We start from the raw sequence: 19,791 nt of genomic DNA, 5'->3' as shown, positions 1-19,791 counted from the left end.
ATAATAAATTACCGATAGTAAAGAAAAATGTAAAAAAAACACTATCCCACTTTAATTTTGTTTTAACTATTAAATATTGTATGATTCAGTATTTATTTTGTATGGTTATTTTATGAATTGATATGGTTTGAATAAAAAATTATTATTACTTTGAGAAGATACATCTTCCACCAGAACATCTACAACTGGTAGCTCTTTAAGATACATACAACCTTTACAAACGAACAATTGACATAATAACTTTTAGATGTTAAAATCAATGTAACTTCTTAAAAAATTATGAATTCTAACATATGATATTCTTCATTTTGAACATATAAAATTCTAACCATCGAAATGATAAAAAAAACCTATAATAACACACTATGTGCTTATTAAGGATCTACCAAGTGTCTATGAAAGGTCCACTAAGTACCTGCTAAGTACCCGCCACACACCAGCCAAGTGCTTGCAAAGTGCCTGCCAAATAGCTGCCAAGTAATCGAAAAGTATCCACCAAGTGCCCACGAAATACCCACCAAATGACAAAAAAGTACCAGCTAAGTACCCGCCACATGCCAAAGTACTACTACGTACCAAAAAAGAACTTACCAAGTACCCAGGAAATACCCACTAATGTATGCCCGGTACCCGGGAAGTACCTGCCATGTGCCCGGGAAGTACCTGTCAACTGTGGGAGATGTAATCGCCTGGTACCCGGGATGTATCTGCCAAATACCCGCCAAGGCCATAGAAAGTACCCACCAAAAGTGCTCGTAAAGAACCCGCAAAGTGACTCCAAAATACTAACTAGTGCACACTAGGAGCCGGAATGTTCTTACCAATTGCTGGCCAAATGCCTGAAAAAAATCTGACAAGAACCTGCCAAGTGCCCAGGATGTATACATCAACTAATGAGGAAGTACCCGCTAAGTACCCGCCACGTGCCTTCTAAGTACCAAAAAGTACCTATTTAGTACTCCCTAGTTGCCCAGAAAGAATCTACCAAGTACCCGGTAAGTGTTAGCTAAATTACTGAGAAATACCTGCTAGTACCCGCCAGAAGCCCGGGAAGTACCCGCCAAGTGCTTTCCAAGTGCCTGAAAAGTTCCAGCTTAAGTACCCGAGAAGTACACGACAAGTGCCCGCAAAACGCCTGTTGAGTACCCACCAAATGACTATAAAAGGTCTCCGTAAGTATCTATTACGTGTCTACCAAGTATCAAAAAAGTACTCTTACAGTACCCACGTGGTACCCAGGAAGAATCCACCATGCACCCGGTAAGTGCCAGCTAAGTACTCAGGAAGTAAACATTGAGTATCCACCAGGTGTTCGGGAAGTACTAACCAAGTGTCTGCCAGCTGACTTGGAAATACACGCTAAGTGCCTGAAATGCCGGCCAAGTACACGCCAAGTACCCACGAAGTACTCGTCTACATACCGTGAAATATACACCATGGGCCCAAGAAGTTCCTGCTTATCAACCAGCTGTGTATACGCCACTTAATGTTTACTACGAACCCTTGAAGTTTATTAAAAATAACTGTAATTTACTCTCCCAGATCCCAGAAAGAGCCTGTCAAGTTTCCTGTAAATTTCTGAGAAATTGATGCCTAGTAACAAGAAACTGCACATGAAGTACTTATCAAGGGCCAGCCAAGTGTCTGCCATCAAATGCTCTCCAAGTACCCACTTAGTTCTTGGGAAGAATCTGCCAAGAGCCCAGAAAGAGCCTGCCAAATGTCTGCCAAATGCCCGAGGAGTTGACGTAAAGTAATCAGGAAATATCATCTAAGTTGCTGCTACGTTCTCATCAAGTGCCTAGAAAATGCCCAGGAAGTGCTTGCTACGTATAACCCAAGTGCTAACCTAACAAAACTAACTTGCGATGTTTAGACGTTGGATGATTATTTTTGTTTGGTTTGCATAATTTAATATTTTTATTGTGCAACCAACTAGTATGCGTACTTGTTAAAAACTAATTTGTAAAGAAGAAACCCCTCCTCTATAACGTAAGCAGTAGCGCATCCAGCTTGGATCAATTGGAGGAAAAAAAAATTCCCTTGAAATATCGAGCGAAAAAAGGGGAGAAGAGAAAAAAAGGATACGTAGCCCTGTGACGAGTGTCACCTCCCTCGATGTTTTCGTAGGTAGCCCTCTTGGCTGGTATGGGTACCGCGTCCGTCGAGCCTCTCAAACCAGACGGACGCCCCGAACGGGGTCACCAGCGACACCGTGAGCACCACCAATGGCACCAGTAGCAGAGGCAATGCGGGCGCACCCCCGTCCTGCTCCAAACTACTCGAAGTCCCCGGCACCAGGGCCAACATCAACCAGGACACCCACAATCTGACCCACTCTCTGCCCTCACCCCCTAGCCTCGTGGTCCCCCACTCACGTTTTGGCTCTACAGACACCTCAACCTCCTTCTCCTTCTCCCTCTTACACCCGAAGTTCTCGTTCTCTCTCGCGCTTTTTAACACTCCCAACTAATGCAACGGCATCAGTCAAACAAAGAGCCTTGAGTTTCGTTTGACCTTCAACCACCACAACCACAGCAACAACAACAACGACAATCACGTCAACAAAAAGAACAGTGGTGGCAGTGTTGTTACTACCAACAACAACAAAAATCACAACAGCAGCAGGACGCTGTTGGGTTACGGTAGGTAAGGGATCGTGTTCTTAAAGACGTACGACTGCATGAAGTTGGCCGGTAAGTCGAGCAGTCCCGTGATGCTAAGGCTGACCGAGTAGGCACGCGCTGTGTCGCCGCCCGATCCCCTGCACAGGTCCTACGTTGCTACGGCCGCCTCGGCGGCTCAGTCGTACTGCAGCAAGTAGGTCACTCGGCGGCGTGGACACAACGACACGACTCGTCTTTATATCCGTTTTGGGCTATACATATCTGACTACGTGATCCGAGCAGTCTATTTACCCCATTTAGTGGATTTTGTCGAGCCTTGAACTCTTACATTAATTGAGGCAAACACACTTGAAGATTTTTTCTATGTCTCTCAATACACTAATAAAAACATAACTCTTTAACCTAACTTTGCACGATTTTTTTGTGATAGATGTTTTATTTCTATATTTAATTTGTTTTGATTGCTTTCTTATTTTGGTTATATTTATTTTCTGTATGGTGTAATGAATTTTTTATTCTCACTGCGTCAGTTTATATTGATAGTTAATTTTTAACTAAATTAAGATGTATATCAACCAAACATTTTTCAAGTTATTATTCAATACACTGTTAATAATATGAATATTTTGAATAGATGCTCTGTAATTATTGATGAAATAATTAGATAGTATTTATTTTTAAACGTACTATTTTAAATCATGTAAATTTATATGCTAAATAAATGATTTTATGTTATATGAGCAATGTCCACTGCAATATACTTTGATTATTGCAATTAACATTTGCAATAAGTTTCCAACAATTTATTTATTTATTTTTTTTTGTAGAGCGGAAAGTTCCATACCGATATGGTCTTTTAATTTAATTCGAAGTAGCACTAAATATAAGTATAAAAATTTAATACAGATATTTTTGTCCAACATGAGAGTAAGAAAGACAGTAAGAGCATGGACAAAGAACTGGCAGCATAAGAAGCAGACAATAAGTACCATACATCCAACCTTCAAATTACTAGCAATAGCAGATGCTCTTGCGTGTGCATATGGACATACCCACGTATACAGTTCTCACTGCTTACCGACTAAGCTCCAATGACAATGTGAAAGCGTCGTGAATTCATGCGGGCGTGCTGTAGCCTTCCAACCCTATTTAGGGGTAGTTTAGAACGTATTTTCAATTAGCTCCCATTTAAAAGCTATTTGCCCTAAAAAATTAATTCCAACGGGGTTCGCTTTAGAAAAAATCGCTTTACACGCTGTTCTCGGCAAATGCCACCGTTAAATATCAGGTTATATTTATATATACATATCTACTCTGAGGTCTGACTGGCAAAGTCGAAGCTGACAAAGTGGAGGAGTATGTACTGTATCGCATGATAAGATCTGCACAAAATAAAATGGATGAAAGCCTGGCGTGATTGCTTAAATCTATATCTGCGCTTCTGCGGTCACTCTCTTGCTTGTTCAACAGGCGTTAAACTTGATTTCATTTATGGTGCACTTAAAAAACTTTCACACTAGAATAAATATAGTTAATGATTAATGATGTACGAGAAGATTTAAGTAAAACATATTTATACGGAATACTTATCAACTATTTCACTGAAAATAAAAAAAAGTTGTGTCCATCTCACAGACTAAGACATCTTCCATATTTTTGCTGAAAGGGATAACTAGTCATAAAACTTCTTAGTTATCTTGAGATCTGATAAGCATAAACTCTTATTTTTTGAATAAAAATTTGATGAAATAAAAGAACGTATAGTGAACGTAACTGTTTCAGGTAAGATAACTATGATTATAAATCATAGAGACAAAACCTTAAAAAATCTAATTAGATGCAGGTTATTCATTTAAAAAAAACAATATTGTAACGAGGATATAAGACAAATTTTTGTTGTTATTAAAAACAGTAAAAAAAAATATTTTATAGAAAAAATAAATTTTTTAACAACTTTTTCATTGATACATTACGTTAAATTGTAATAAATTGAAAATCAATGTTTTGATAATGTTAGTCAATATTTAAAAAAAAATTTTGTAGGCACGACCACTTCTCAGAAGTGTCTTTTATTGTCTCTCGAGAAAGAGTGGCATGACTACTTATGTTAAAACGTAAATCAAATATATTAAAAACATTACATCTGACTGAGATCAAATTGGGTTTGTAGCTTTGTTTTTCTATCACAACCGATCCATGTAATTTTGTTGGAAAGAAAAATTTTACTTGTTATGAAAGTGCACTACCATAGGAAATTAAAATCAGTTTTAAGTAGAAATAAATATAAGTATAAAATAAAATGTTAACTATTAACCTCATAAAAAAAACAATAGTATTTTCATGCCTTCATAGTCACAAAGGTTATATTTTACAATTTATTAACATCATTTCTTTGGGTTTACTTTATAAAGTCTCAAAACAAAACTCGTATATTTTAAGACATTTTGTTTTATAATGATTTTTGTTCAGTTTTCTAGAGCGTTGTATACATTTTAAAAATTAAAAAAACTTTATGATTATAAAAAGAGTCATTTTTATAACACATAGGATTTTATGAAAACTGTGTGATATTTTAAAATTTATAGATCTTATTAAAAAATACTTCTTTTGTAAGGTACTTTTTTATTTAAATTGGTATCTTGATGGTTTCAAAGGCGAAAATGATTTAAAAACAAAAAAAAATAGTTTTTCGCTTATTGTAGTATAAAGTCGACATTATACTACTAAGTTGTAAATACAAGAGCGGTAGATCTTTAAAAAATACATATTTTTCTTATATTTATCATTGCATAAAAAACTTAGTTTTTTATGACTGCTAATGTTTTAGATTCATATATGATCGAGAGAAGATGTAAATCTTATTGTTATATGTTTGTGTAACATGCATTTATATCAAAAATTTGATCATATTGATCTAAATAACAATTCGCAGTCGAGCGGTAAGTGAGAGTGGACGTTTTTGCTTGTAGCTCTTATAAATTTTTGTTTTGTTTCTGCTGCTTTTCTGCCTCCGGGCAGTTTCTGTTTCAGAATCGTTGCATGCTTTAATTTGCAACTGCCAGCTCGTGACTTTTTCTCCACTGCAGATGCAAATCTTCTTTTATCATCCATTTTCAGCCGCTTGTTCATCCGCATATCATCAGTGACACTTTCCTGGGCTAAGGACAAACGGAAATATACCCACAGTAGCGATTCATCTTAGTGCGACGTGTCTCATGAACGCTGACCATCCTCAAGCTTATCTAGGCGCTAAATTTTTTACCGCAGCTGATTTTAGTGTTTTCAGTGAGTGTTATTTTGTCGTAGTATTATTTGTGTGAAGTACATAGCCTTTTTGGTTGTCTTCGCTCATTATAAGGCGTCAGTACACTTCTCGTGAAATTATATTCGACCTTTCTAGCGCCAAGATTTACAAGGCCACGCGACGGTGTAATCAACTATAATCACACCAGCTTATTGCTTAGCGACAGCTGTGTTTATTTTCGAACTACACGTTCGATTTCTGATAGTTCTTAATTGTATAGGCTCTATACTCACCTTAGCGAGTTCTAGCCGTTATATACCTAGTTAAAGTGAAGGAATTAAGGCTAGTGTACAGTTTTTACTGTAATTCATAGACTCTACTCTTTCCATTTTTATCACTAGTCACTTTATCATAGCCATTTCTCCATCACGTTTCATTATTATATATTTATACATATTTATAGTACTATTTGTACAAACTTTACCTCTCCCTCTGCTTGTCTTCTTTTTGCTTCGCTTCAAATCTGTTACACCCTACTCAATAATCGTGTGCTCTCTCTACTTTTATAGTAGTACCTTTTGCTACACTTATACACTTATAAGCTTGCCTATTTATTATGCAAAGAAAATCGTGCATTTCTTGTAAGGTGTCTAAATTTTCTGCTACTGGCATAAATAGGCGCGTACGTTGCTCGGCCTGCTCTAAGCCTTTCCATTAAAAGTGTACACATCAAAGTTGGTATCATCGTAACCTTGACGACAGTAGTTCCGCTTTCTTTTGCTATGTTGTTGCATTGCCTTGTTCTCATGTTCAGAGTAATCTTTGTACACATTTTAGCCTCGCAATTTCTCGTAGCGCAAAAAGAAATTGGGACTCATCTTCCCCCAAACTTGCAAATCCAACAAAAAACCGATGACTTTCTGCATTTTTTTCAGTTAGCTCTGATAATTTGATTAGTGCAGTTTCACCTAATGACAATTCGAAGGACCGTCCGAGTTTCTCGCTGGCCAACATGAAGGCTAGACTTGATCAGCTTGACTCTAACATAAGAAATTCGAATGATGCTATATCGCAGCGCCTTGACACACTGAAAATGTCTATAAAACATGCCTGTTACTGACTGTGAGCATTTTGTTGTCTGATATCGTGACTGGTTGCCATTAAAAAAATCTGCTTCGCAGTCTCAGACCCTAAATAATTCTACTACGCGTAGAGTAGTTGTGAAAATTCTAATGAAATCCGCGATAAAATAGTTGAAAATCCCTGGAGGCTTGCTAAAAAAATCAATCGATATCTTTGGTTCAGGTGGGGATATTGGGATATATTTGAACCCGCTACTACCTCCTAAGGCTTATTTGCTTCGGAGGAAGGCAGTAAAGATGTACAAGCAGATCAGCTACGCGTTTCCAATACTATCAAATAAAACAGTTTGCATGCATAGAGCAATCAACTCAGACTTAATTCCTGTCTACACTGATACTGATCTTCTGTCACTTTCGCTGGCTGTTTCCCCCATGCAATGACGCCATTCACGCTCCACGATCTCAAAACTAAGTAGTCCTACCACTCATGTTACGAATAAGCCTGCATTAAAAATTGGACATGTGAACGCAAATCGATTGAGAACCCATTTTAATGAAATTGAGGTCCATACTAATCTGGCTGATTTTGACATACTTGCGATTTCTGAAACCTTCCTTTCACAAATTGTCGATGACTCCACCATTAATCTTGATAACTAAAATATCTTTCGCAATGATGGAATGGGTAAGGAGGGGCCGGAGCGTGTCTTTACGTGTGTATGCAATACTTGACTACTATTCTTTTTGCATCTGATTCATTATTTGATAATAGCCCTGAATTTTTGATCACTAAAATCTCAATCGACTCACAAAGGCTGTTTTTTTCTGTCGTATACAGACGTCCCAATAGCATTTTCTCCCGTTGTTTCTTCTTCACTTTATCCACTTTTCTACTTGCCTATAACAATATTGTAATAACCGGTGATTTTAATATTGACATGCTTTCTGATTCAGACTACTCACGCTCATTTCGGACACTCTTAACTTCATATGCCCTGTTCCTCTTGCCCTCTGATGCTACTCACCATACTATTCGCTCCGATCGCTCCTCTCATACCTAGTTGGATTTATTTATTATCAATTGTTTGGATGCACTTATTGAATACTCCAAAACACCTACACTCTTCATAGCTGGTCACGATTTTATTGAAATGACATTTAACTTTTACAAACCCTCAACACGTCGTTTCTTATCACGAAAAATGAATGATATTAATCTTACAGAGCTTCAGAATAAACTGTTTTTTACTTTTACCGATACACCAATAGTAAGCATTGGAGAGGTTGACGGCTCAGATGAACTTTGATATTCCATTGATGATTTAGCGAACAATTTTTCAAAGGCCTTTCTATCAGTTTTTGACTCTCTTGCACCTTTTTCGACTCATCACAATTAAATCTGCCAAAAAGCCTTGGGTATCTCCTCAAATTCCTCAACTTATGAAACATAGAAACAAAGTTTATAAATGCGCACTTGAGGAGAGAGATACGTAATCTATAAAACTCTGCCATAAATCGATATATATCTACAAAACTTGAGTCTGCAATGGACATCAAATCTAAGTGGGCTTTAATTCGTAAGCTGGGCCTTACCGGAGATCATTTGCCATCAACCATTCTTCGTTTTACACCTAATGAGTTAAGCAAATATTATTCTGACGTTACAAATCAAGGACCCTCGCTCAACCATAGTGATCTACTTAATGCCATGGCTATTCGGCTCAACATAGGTATACCTGCATTCAGTCTTGTCCCAGTCTCGGCACGCCCTGTAAAGCATGACATGCTTCAGTGCAGGTCATAAACGGGTGGTAACGATGGGTTTTCTGCGAATATGCTTAAATTGTCAATAGATTTTATCATTGAGTCTATCATGTACGTAATTAATAAATATATTCTTGAGGCCAGTTTTCCTTTACTTTGAAAGTGCGCGTTGATAACCCCGTTAGCCAAAATAAAGAATCCGAAGTCCATATCGGACACTTGCCCTGTTGCAAAATTGCCTGAATTAGCGAAGATCGCCGAACGATTGGTTCACAAGCAGCTCTACACCCATTTGGAACGTAATAACCAACTCAATCCGCACCAATCTGGTTTTCGTGTGAATCACAGTACTTAAATGGAACTTATGTATGTCCTCGATGAAGCGCGCATGGCAATTGAGAATAGGAAAATAACTATTTTGGTATTATTTGATTTTAAAAAAGCCTTTGACACTTTCATATGCTCGACTACTTCAGAAGTTACGTAGTGTTAATTGCGACGATAATACACTTAAATGGTTCTTCTGCTACTTGGCCGAGCGTAGTCATGCCGTGGGTGGGGTCAATAGTTCTCAGTCTGACTGTCTTTGTTCGTCGACCGGTGTTTCGCAAGGTAGCGTGTGAGACCCGTTGCTATTTCTAATTTATGTTGACTTGATGAGTACTTTGCGGTACTGCAAATATGTAATGTATGCTGACGATCTGCAGATATTCTACTCATGCAATCTGGATAATGTTGTTTCCGGAGAAGATTAGGTAAATTCGGACCCCGCACCTATAGCTAACTGGGGGCAGGAAAATGGACTTGCCTTTCGTCTACCGAAGATGATTCCACTAATCCTTGGCAGCACTCACTCTTCAAGTCATCTCAGCCAACTGAATGTCCAACTTGTGGCTATCAACGACGTGAGTCTGTCTCAAGCTACAGAGGCCAAGAACCTCGGACTCTGGCTTACGTCTAATTTAAACTGAAGCAGACATGCGACTCATGTTGCTAATCGTGTTAACATTGTATTATATAGACTCAATCACTGTAAACATGCGCTATCTTTTTCGCTCCGAAAACAACTTGTTGAAAGCTTGATTTTTCCGATCTTCGATTATGTGTCTGCTGCTTACCACAGCATTGATTGTTTATCTAATCTCAGATTGCAAACTACTCTCAATGCCTGCGTAAGATTTGTGTGCGGCAATGTTGGACGAAAAACTAGAATAACACCATATCGTATTGCCCTAAATTGGCTGTCGGTGTCTAGGCGTTAGGATTACTTTTTGGGAATGCTCTCGTTTTCGATTCTTACTCATAATTATCCTGTTTACCTGGCATCTTAATATCTTCTTGCTGCATTTTTTATTGATGTAAGGGGATCTTCCTAGTTACCAAACTGCTTTCTTTTATGCCCGTCTTTCCGAACTGAAATACTAAGACAATCATTTCTCGTTCTGTCTACCTTACTTTTAAACAGTATTCATTAAACTATTTTTTACCCTTCCGTTACTTTGAACTTTAAATCGGACTTATTTGCTACTCTCCTCCTTCAAGATAAAAGCGACTGGGCCAGAGAAGTGGGCTTTCGCCTGGACTCTAATGTTTTTGCCGATGTCGTAAATTGCATTAATTTCATTATTTTTACTTGAGCTTTACTTTACAACATTTTATTTAGTTATTTTTACTTAAATGAGCTATTTTTGTTATTTCGATTCCTATTATAAATATTGATTTAACTCATTAGATATATTTTTAGGGTTCATTTAGTGCTACGTTATTATAAATACTTTATTCTTATTGTATATTATTATAATTACTTTATGTAACTCAACTCATCTCATGTGACATTTTCTTGCAAATTTTTGAAATTACTGATGTTTTAGTTTTAATTCCAATAGTTTTTAGATTGTAATCAGTAACTTTTTCAAATGTATTAGTTATGTATCTAACTATGTATTCAACAATTAAAGCCTTACGTGGTTGTACCACATGGTTTAATAAGCGCTATACATACATACATACATACAGACTATGCAAAAAAGCCAAAAAACCAAAATAATATTGCCAATCTTGATGAAATGAGATTATTTCTTATATGAATGGGTGATTCTGCCATAACTGATTCATAACAGCTTGAAAATAAATCTATAAAAAAATTGTTAAAAATTTTTTATGCTATATACTTTTTCAAATATCGTCCTCAAGAAGTATTCATAACGATTTTACTATAAAGTAATTTGGTCAGAAGATACTCAAAATTTTGTTAGTCAATTTTAGTAAATTGTTCGAAAAATAATGTCTGTTTTAGATATATATATAAAGGTAAGATGCTTGTATAGTTATAGTGTATTCTCCTGATTTCAATGAAAGTTGAGATTAAACCCAATCAATAGTTCTACCAAAGAAAAGTTATAGCGATTAGAAGAAGAGCCATTAAAATTACTAAAAATAAGATATTATGGATATTTGCTAAAGAAAAGTTATTTTTCCTTAAACTGCTATATCATTTGACTGATTGCGCTGATTGGTAGAAGACTTACTGTGATCGATAGGGCTTGATTCAAGCTTTTATTTAGACTGCGTTAGGATTACCTATAATAGTGTACCACTTTTCTACTAACGTTGGAAGGAGCATAACCGGTAATTGATGTATCTTGCGAAAAAAAAATTTTTAGTGCAAATGCCGAAATGCGAGTCTGATGTTGTAGTCTAACAGCGATAACAAAAAAAATTGTTGATAACCCATTACCTTTAAGTGTGAAAAAAAAATACTTTTATTATTAAGACGGACGGAAATTACGTAGATAGAAAGGATATTTCAATCTTTAAAAGGTTTTAAGAAATCGAAATTTTGTACCTTCAAAAACTAAAAGAGTCTTGGGTTGAAGGTAAATTGATAGGACGGAGACTTTTGATCACGTACAATTTAAAAATTTGAATCCTTGATGACGTAAAAGTTTCATGTCATGTTTCAAACATGAATTGATAATGAAGTCGCTTATTGTTTACTTGTATGCGGTGGCTTAAGAATTCTTTCTTGTATAATGAATATTGCACCAGTTAGGATTATTGTTAGCATGTTGCAGCCAAAGTCTATGGATACTTCTTGGATTAATAATGAAGGTATTTGGCTACCATATTGATGGTGATATATTGACAATATTTCAAAGTTGTCGATATGTATCTGCAGTTGGGGTACATAAGCTCTATGTTTGCACAGTAAGGATTGAAAGGTACAAAAATTAAAAAATGACACAGAACAGAAAAAAATTTTGATGCTTTTTCCATAAATTTAACCTTTAAGTCGACTCCAAATACTTCTTGATGATTAAAACGGATAGAACGCAACTTTCAATTACCCTTAGATAAATATTGTGATGCTTTTTACTCTAGTAAAAAATGTAGCAGTCTTAACCTAGATACAAAAGTTAAATTTTTTGCATAAATATAGCCACTTACTTTAGTATAGTCAAATCTTTATATACCTTTCTTACCAGTTTGAAATCCATACAATATTTTAATTGAAAACGAATCCGACAAGGATGGTAGAGGGCTTTATCACAAAAACTCAACGTGGCAAAGTAATACTTTATGGGTGGTGAAATATCTACTAATAAATAATTTTAATCTGCATAGCTCTTGTTTTCTGGTGACAATGAGTCCATACGAGAATAGATTCCTTGGTCTGTAGAATTCAAAACTTACAATAATCAATAAATTAGTGTTTTTGAATACAATTTATCAATATAAGTTTTTGTTGACTAACTGCTACATTTAATACCGTGTAAAAGCTTTGTTTCAAATAAAGTAGTCTAAAAATCTAAAGTAATTGTATACTAACAAGTAAAATATTACACTCTTTGACAAATACATTCACTTCTCAAATTTATAATTTTTTGTGCGGTTTGCGATTGCTCTAATAAATATGCATTTTCTGAATGGGATTAACATTATAAGGAATTTATTTAACATTTTCAAACAGTTGTTAAAGAAGTTATGAGATATAATAATTTTACAGATGGAGTTGTATTAATTGATCCAGATTACGTTAAGGAACGAAAAGTATTTGGACATGTTTTGGCAGCGTTTAAGTATGGGAGAGAAGATTTAGATGTTCTTGGACTTACATTTCGAAAAGATCTTTTTTTGTCAATGAAACAAGTCTATCCATTAGAATCGAGTTTGCAAGCACAAAAGCTTACTCGTTTACAAGAACGTTTAATAAAAAAACTCGGCAGTAATGCTTTCCCATTCTATTTTGAATTACCCCCTCATTGCCCTGCATCAGTAACGTTACAGCCGGCACCAGGAGACACAGGTAAACCATGTGGTGTTGAATATGAGCTCAAAGCATTTGTCGGAGAATCGCAAGAAGATAAGCCCCACAAACGAAACAGTGTTAGATTAGCTATTCGTAAGATAATGTATGCACCTTCGAAACAAGGTGAACAGCCATCTACAGAGGTGAGTAAAGATTTTATGATGTCACCAAGCAAACTTCATCTTGAAGCATCACTTGACAAAGAACTTTACCATCACGGTGAAAATGTTGCCGTAAATGTTCATATTGCTAATAACAGTAATAGGACAGTAAAAAAAATAAAAGTATCTGTGAGACAATTTGCTGACATTTGCTTGTTCTCAACAGCACAGTATAAGTGCACAGTTGCAGAATCAGAAAGCGAGTAAGTATCTTTGCCTTTTATTTGTTTAAATTATGCGTACGTCTGCGTGTTTAATATTCCACTGTTGTATATTTTTGTATATTGCATAATTGTATGGACCGTACCTAGACCACGTTAGCTCCTGTATCCCTTCATAACTTTAAAGAATTATTTTTACCTTGTTCAGCATTTGAACTAAATTTATTTCTACCTTTGCTCCTATCACCCATCCAAATTCGCTACTTTCACCTTATTTTTGACACATAGTTATGAAATCACTGAAATATTAAACTTGAAGTAGTGAATTGCTCACTAAGAAGTGAAAATCATAATTTGTATACTAGTGTGGTTCCACTTTCCTACGAGCTTTGCAAGCCACCCCCCACCCTTTCCCCCTAACAGATTATACTATAAAAATGGTTTTTCCTGAGCAAATTTTGCAAATTTTATTTTACTAAGGTCTAAAAAGTTGTATGATAAAAGATATGTTGAAGTAGATTCAAACAGTTTCAAAAAACTATATCATTTCTCGAAAATACTTGAGAAGAAATAATCTATGAAGGTGGCGTAGGGCAGATTATGATACTCCTTTCAAGGGCATAGATTGGTTATCTCACATATATGCATTAAAGCTTACGTAGAAAGATAAAATCTGCTTTTGACTTCCCTTTCTTTTGAGGTGAGCTTCAGTATACCTGCCATTGGCCTCGCACTTGAAATTAGTAGTCTATCCTTTATATGTCTACAGTCATTCCTTAAATTTTTTTAATAATTGAGCACAACTTGTTTTCATTTAACCTTGTTTTACGTTCTGTTTATGGTACAAATTATGTTACAATACATACACATAGATGCTTCCTTATCGTAGGTAGTACGTGTTTATAAAATTAAGTAAAGTTCATCTGTTTTTTTTATTTTTACTTAAAGAGGTTTGAGAGTATCGTTCACAGAGGTCAGGAACGGAGAGTCCCCCTGCCCACGCAGATGTGCCCCCTTTACCGTGATTTTTTTGTTGAGCATCTTCCTTTTGTACTTAAGTATCTATAAACGTTTTTTTAATCCAATAAATTTTTAATGTGCCCTAATTTTTAATTAAAAGACAACTTAACCTTGTTCTCTCATAGGAGACCGTGTTAATCTGTCAATATTTAATAACTATTTCCAATTTCCCCTGGTGAAAAATCTGAAAAAAATTCATGTGCAGTCCTGATATGCTTAAATATAGCATACATTTTTTTTGGCACGATTCTATATTTTGAACTTTTCTCCCAAACCTCCCTAATTATACACTGTATTCAATATCTTTAATTTTTTACGGTAGAAATATGTACATAATGGTGTACTCAAAGTAAATTAGTTGTTTACTCTCTACTGTATTTGACTTAATTTTTCTTGTTTAATTTTACTTAGTTTATTTTACTTCTACTCAGCGAATTTTTTTTTTTTTTTTTTTGTCTCATACACAGATTCAACTTAATTTTTACATTTTGAAAAAAAACCAGCAGTAATTTTTTTATTTGAAAGAGCTGGTGTCATTGTAGCTGGTTTCTACTGTTGAAAATAAGCAGACAAAATAACGATAATACTCGTATAATTATCAATGCAGGCTGACTTGCTATTTGCAGTTGACTCCTCTTCTTTTTTAAATAAGCTCTTCAGCTCTCTTGCTGCGACTCCTGCTTATAATAAGCAGTCTATCTATTGTGTATATATATATATATATATATATATATATATATATATATATATATACATACATATATATATACATTCCTAAAATTAGCTTATTAAGTAAGCACAGTTCGTTTTCTCTCAATCTCGTCTTGTTGCAACATAGTTACGAGACTACAGCCGTAGAGTATAGAGTACATTAGAATGAATTTTAATAAAGTTAATCTGTGTTCATATCATTATTTTTTTTTACAGTGCATCCAATATCAATAATGTTTAAGGATAATGGGGATAGTAAAGTTTGAATCGTAGTTCATATATTATTTTTAAATCTTACTTGTCTTCTCAGTTTAACTCTTGCAGTTTCATATAGTCCCAACAGTTAGTTTCTTAGTAAAAAAAACTCCTGTTTTCACTTACTAATAAGAAGATTCCTTAACTCTATTTAAAATGTGTTAAATTTTACAAGTAAAAAAAAAAAATTACCTTAATCAGAAGAGTTCTTATCATCACCTTAAAATCATACAACTAAAAAGTATGTCATACCATACAAAATAACCTAAGTTTTAGGAGAGAGGTGGCTTTTTTATAAGCTAAAACCTTATAGGTAATACAAAAAAAACTTATTTGAAGGAAGCTGGTGCGAGGTTAATGAAGAACAAGAAGGAGCTACTTGTTGTCTTAAAACCAAGTGTCTGTTTAATTCATGTTTACGAAAGGTGACTTATGCAGGCTACATATGCTTTTACGATTTATACTAATAACATTAGAAATTAATAGAGACTGTCCGCATTCGTACCATTTTTTTCTCTTACTAATCCTTTAATATTTTGCCACAAAGGTCTGTATAAGTTGCCTTTGGTCAACACACACACACGCGCGCGCGCGCGCGCCCATATATATAAAAGACAACTTCCAAATATATCTTACTATATTATATATATCTTACTATATTATATAGTTATGTCGGTAGGGCATTCCACACAGACCCCCATTCACTCCCTTTCCCCAATAAGGTAAAAATCTATTATTTACTCCCTTATTTTGACACGTTGCAGTCTTTCCCAAAACCCTCCACTGACACCCCACGCATTTTTTTATAACTCCCACCACCCCCACACTACTTTTGGGGAACCTGAGAAGGATCATACCGTCCTTCTTCTAAATTACTTTAAGACAATACTATCTTATCACCATGATTTATCTCATCGTCAAGAAGAAATTTTAAGTCATAATTGATTCATAGGAATAAAAGTAATTTTCTTTTTTTTAACTTTCTCAGCTTTTCCTTTTCTCCGTATAAATTTCTCTAACCCCCTTGACAGCTGAAGTAGCAGTGGAGTAAGTAAAAAGTAATAATTACGCAGACGTAAGCTCTTGTGCGTGCACCACCCGCACCGCTCGGGATGGCAGTGGTAAACTCTAGACGCATGGTGAACTCAAAATAAAAATTTTTTTTGTGCGCAAAAAAACTAGAATGTACACTGCTACTCAGGACAGCAGTGGTAGGTTCTAGGCCACTCCAAAGCACCTTAAAACCTTGATTCATCTGCTTGAAGGTAGTTGCATACTCTCGCTCGAGACAGCAGGGGTAGCAACTAACAACATTTAAATCTGAAGGATACTTCCCCACGAAAACCCCTACAGTTCTTGATTGTTGTTTGCTCAATTATCTTTAGAAATTATGGATGATGTTGTTTTTGGTAGTCCATTACCTTTGGAATTCTTGATCAAGATCGAGCACATTTCTGGTGAGTTTAGTTATCAAACTGTTTAGTTATTATATTTAAAAACGCTCTCTACTGTTTTTAATCGCTTTATAAACATTTAAACTGTTTATAACAATTTTTCGAACAATTTTACGAAAAAACGAGTTTCAGATTCGGATTCTGCTGACAAGAATACATTGAAATTGCTCACTCGTTCTCGCGGAAGTCAATCGGCGACGAAAACCCTCCTAGCTGGCGTACTAACCATAAGATGGTAGAAATAGATTCTCCTTACCAAGTCATTTGTTTGAGGCAAACATAAAAACTGACTTTTTCCGCAGCCTAAAGTTTTTTTGTCGTGAAAATGTAGACCTCGATCACTCTCTGGCTTGGGAGTCGCAAGAAAACTTACGGGAGAAAATCTAAGAAAAAGGACCGTAGCTATTGACCCAATTGGCTAAAGGTGCACTATCGATTGGCCACTCTCAGACTCTCCTTTTTTATTCTTAACTTGTTTCCATGTTAGTGTTAGATAAAAGAAAAGGCATTTTAATATATTTGCCTTTCCGTTACTCTTTGTACTTTGCATTTTTAGTAGTACTAGTTGTCCGATATTGTTCGATTTTGGTGCAGCTTACTTTTTGCGTAGCATTCGAGGTATTATGCTGTCTTATACTCGTGCATGAACAGAATCAAATTAAGTAATATTGACTTTTGACTTATTTTTTTATTGTATTTTAATCTTTCTTTAAATGAATTCAAATACTGTCCTTAATTGTTTATTCGCTTACGACACAGCAAAGCACCAATGTATTTGATGTGAGGTTTGCACTAAAGTAAGCTGCACTAAAAAACGAAAAAAAATTTGACCATTTTTAGATTTTAATTTCAGAGCTATGCATGACTAATAATTCACTAAGAAATTTTTCTTCCTATTGCAGCTAAGTAAAAGCCTTAGGAACTTCTTGAAAAATATTAAATTAAGATATTGAGTTCACCTAATGTTCCAGTTTTGTCAAAAGGTATTTTTTTAGGAATTTTATAATTTATAAGGAAAATACTATTTTTTTTTATTTACTTGAAATAAACTGATTAAATAAATTTCCATTTCTATTAGGAAGTCCTGGATGTACATCTAGTCTATGCAAGGTAACTACAATGTACTTTAAATGTTAATAGTTCATTCATAGGATATTCACTACTAAATTTACAAAAAAAGCTATTTATATATAGTCGTTTACAACATTGAGTAGACGCTGAATTAATTTGTAAAAATAGTTCATAACTATAGACAACTCCATACATTTTTATAAAAATATCACTAAAGGATAGTGAATGTAGGATGCTCTTATTTTTCTTAACATTATTATTTCTTACCTAAAAAATCCCTGAAAGTGATGTGCAAGTAACTTACATTTTTATCAAATCATTTCTAATTTACTTCCACTCAAAAAGTTAATCATTAACGTTTAATTATAAATTATCTAAATCCCTGAATCACAGACACTTCGGGAACAGTTTATTTTTTCTTTTTTTTTATCAGATCATATTGATACTGTAGCTATATTACATAATTTCAGTTCTAAATCGGAACGGCCATGGTAGCACAGTTGTTAAGGCTACGGTTCATGCAGCTCGGGGGCTGGGTAACACATGCTCACGATTTCGGGAGCCAGCCTTTACTTACTTGGCTCGCTCCTCTAAGAATCTACTTTCTCATGTGCATATTCCAACTGTGGTCCGATGGTTCGGAAGCTATGTAAAATATGGTCACCTTAGCTGTATAAGTGATTGATGTTACAAATAATTTTGAGGCGGTTTTTCGCTATGACAATGATGATAGCATATATAAGCATAGTATTACACCATTGCAGAGCCTACTGGGTACAGTTCTCAGAAATAGCTGTGAAAAAAATTTTTTAAATAGCTGTTATATGAAAGAATACCTTAATAATTATTTTGTAATTACGTCTTTTATTGATGACACATAGTCAAAAAACTGAAAATGACAGTTATGTTTCAATTTTCTGTCATCTTATAATTTATTTTTGTTTTAGAGCTGCAAATTTAGTCCCAAAATTAAAGCTATATTAATTATTTAAAATAGTAAGATAAGGTAATACTTTTTTAAATAAAATAGATATTTTTAATTAGCTTGATAATTAAATTGATCTCATTGTTAATGAAAAAAAGTGTAGTTATCTTTGAATTACCTATTATTTATTAATCTTAATTTGTACTCATTAAAAAATTATAATTTTCACAGTTAATTTGAGTTAATGACCTATAAAGACTAAGATATGTTGTAGAAGTGTAATTAACTGTTATTTAACAATTATTTTATTGTTTACTGATAGCAAATTCAATTGTTAATAACGTGGGCGTGGGAAAATTCCAAAGGAAGAAAGAAAAATTAATCAAGGGGTCTTGAGTTGTTGGTGAGTTTCTGATTTTACAATGAGAAATACATTTACGAAAAATTTTGTGAAGGTCAAGATGGTATAAATAATAATAATTACAATGTGATTGTAACAACTTTATAGGTTATACAACAAGTCTGCATAGTTCACTTTCTCTAAACATGTGTACACGCTCGCTAGCGTGTGCATGTGGGTAAGAACGGACTTATACAGACAATCAGCATATTTGTATATGTATAATTTTATTGTACTGGCTCTTTTGAAATTTTGTGACATTGCATTCAAATCAGAAAAATTACTGAAGGATTAAAAACCTGACGTCTGAATTACGAAAACTCAAACTAGCAGTAAATACAAAATTAAGCAGAAGAAAATCGGAGTTAGAAATAAACAATCAAAAAAAAGCTTGCACCATGTAGTGTAAGCGAGAAATTTGAATACGCGAATAGATTTTACCCAGACAATCTAGGAAAAAACAAAAGAAATCCAGCTATTATAAAATAAGCAGACCAATAAAACTGTGTATGATTCTACTTATAAAATCAAATGTACTAGTTTATAATAATAAAGTGATTGCAATATATAATTATAAAGTCAGTGTGTCTTTATCAATTTTTATCAT

The 19,791-nt window shown here is 34.6% G+C and overlaps 1 protein-coding gene across 4 annotated transcripts in view; it reads left to right on the top strand.

The window, feature by feature from the left end:
* The window catches only part of krz (beta-arrestin protein kurtz), a 523,564-nt gene that overhangs the window by 136,532 nt on the left and 367,241 nt on the right, over nucleotides 1-19,791 (top strand). For all 4 annotated transcript variants that reach the window (XM_089592378.1, XM_089592377.1, XM_089592379.1 and 1 more), the window contains one exon: nucleotides 12,724-13,390. In XM_089592378.1, coding sequence (XP_089448504.1) covers nucleotides 12,724-13,390 — 667 coding nt within the window. The remainder of the gene's footprint in view (nucleotides 1-12,723; nucleotides 13,391-19,791) is intronic.

The sequence above is a fragment of the Copidosoma floridanum genome, unplaced genomic scaffold (assembly GCF_036245765.1).
Source record: "Copidosoma floridanum isolate Cflo_tuat_1 unplaced genomic scaffold, Cflo_Japanese_pri ptg000016l, whole genome shotgun sequence".
NCBI classification, from domain to species: Eukaryota; Metazoa; Arthropoda; class Insecta; order Hymenoptera; family Encyrtidae; genus Copidosoma; species Copidosoma floridanum.
Note: the sequence above shows the minus strand (reverse complement) of the source record. Positions and strands in the feature narration are given on the sequence as shown.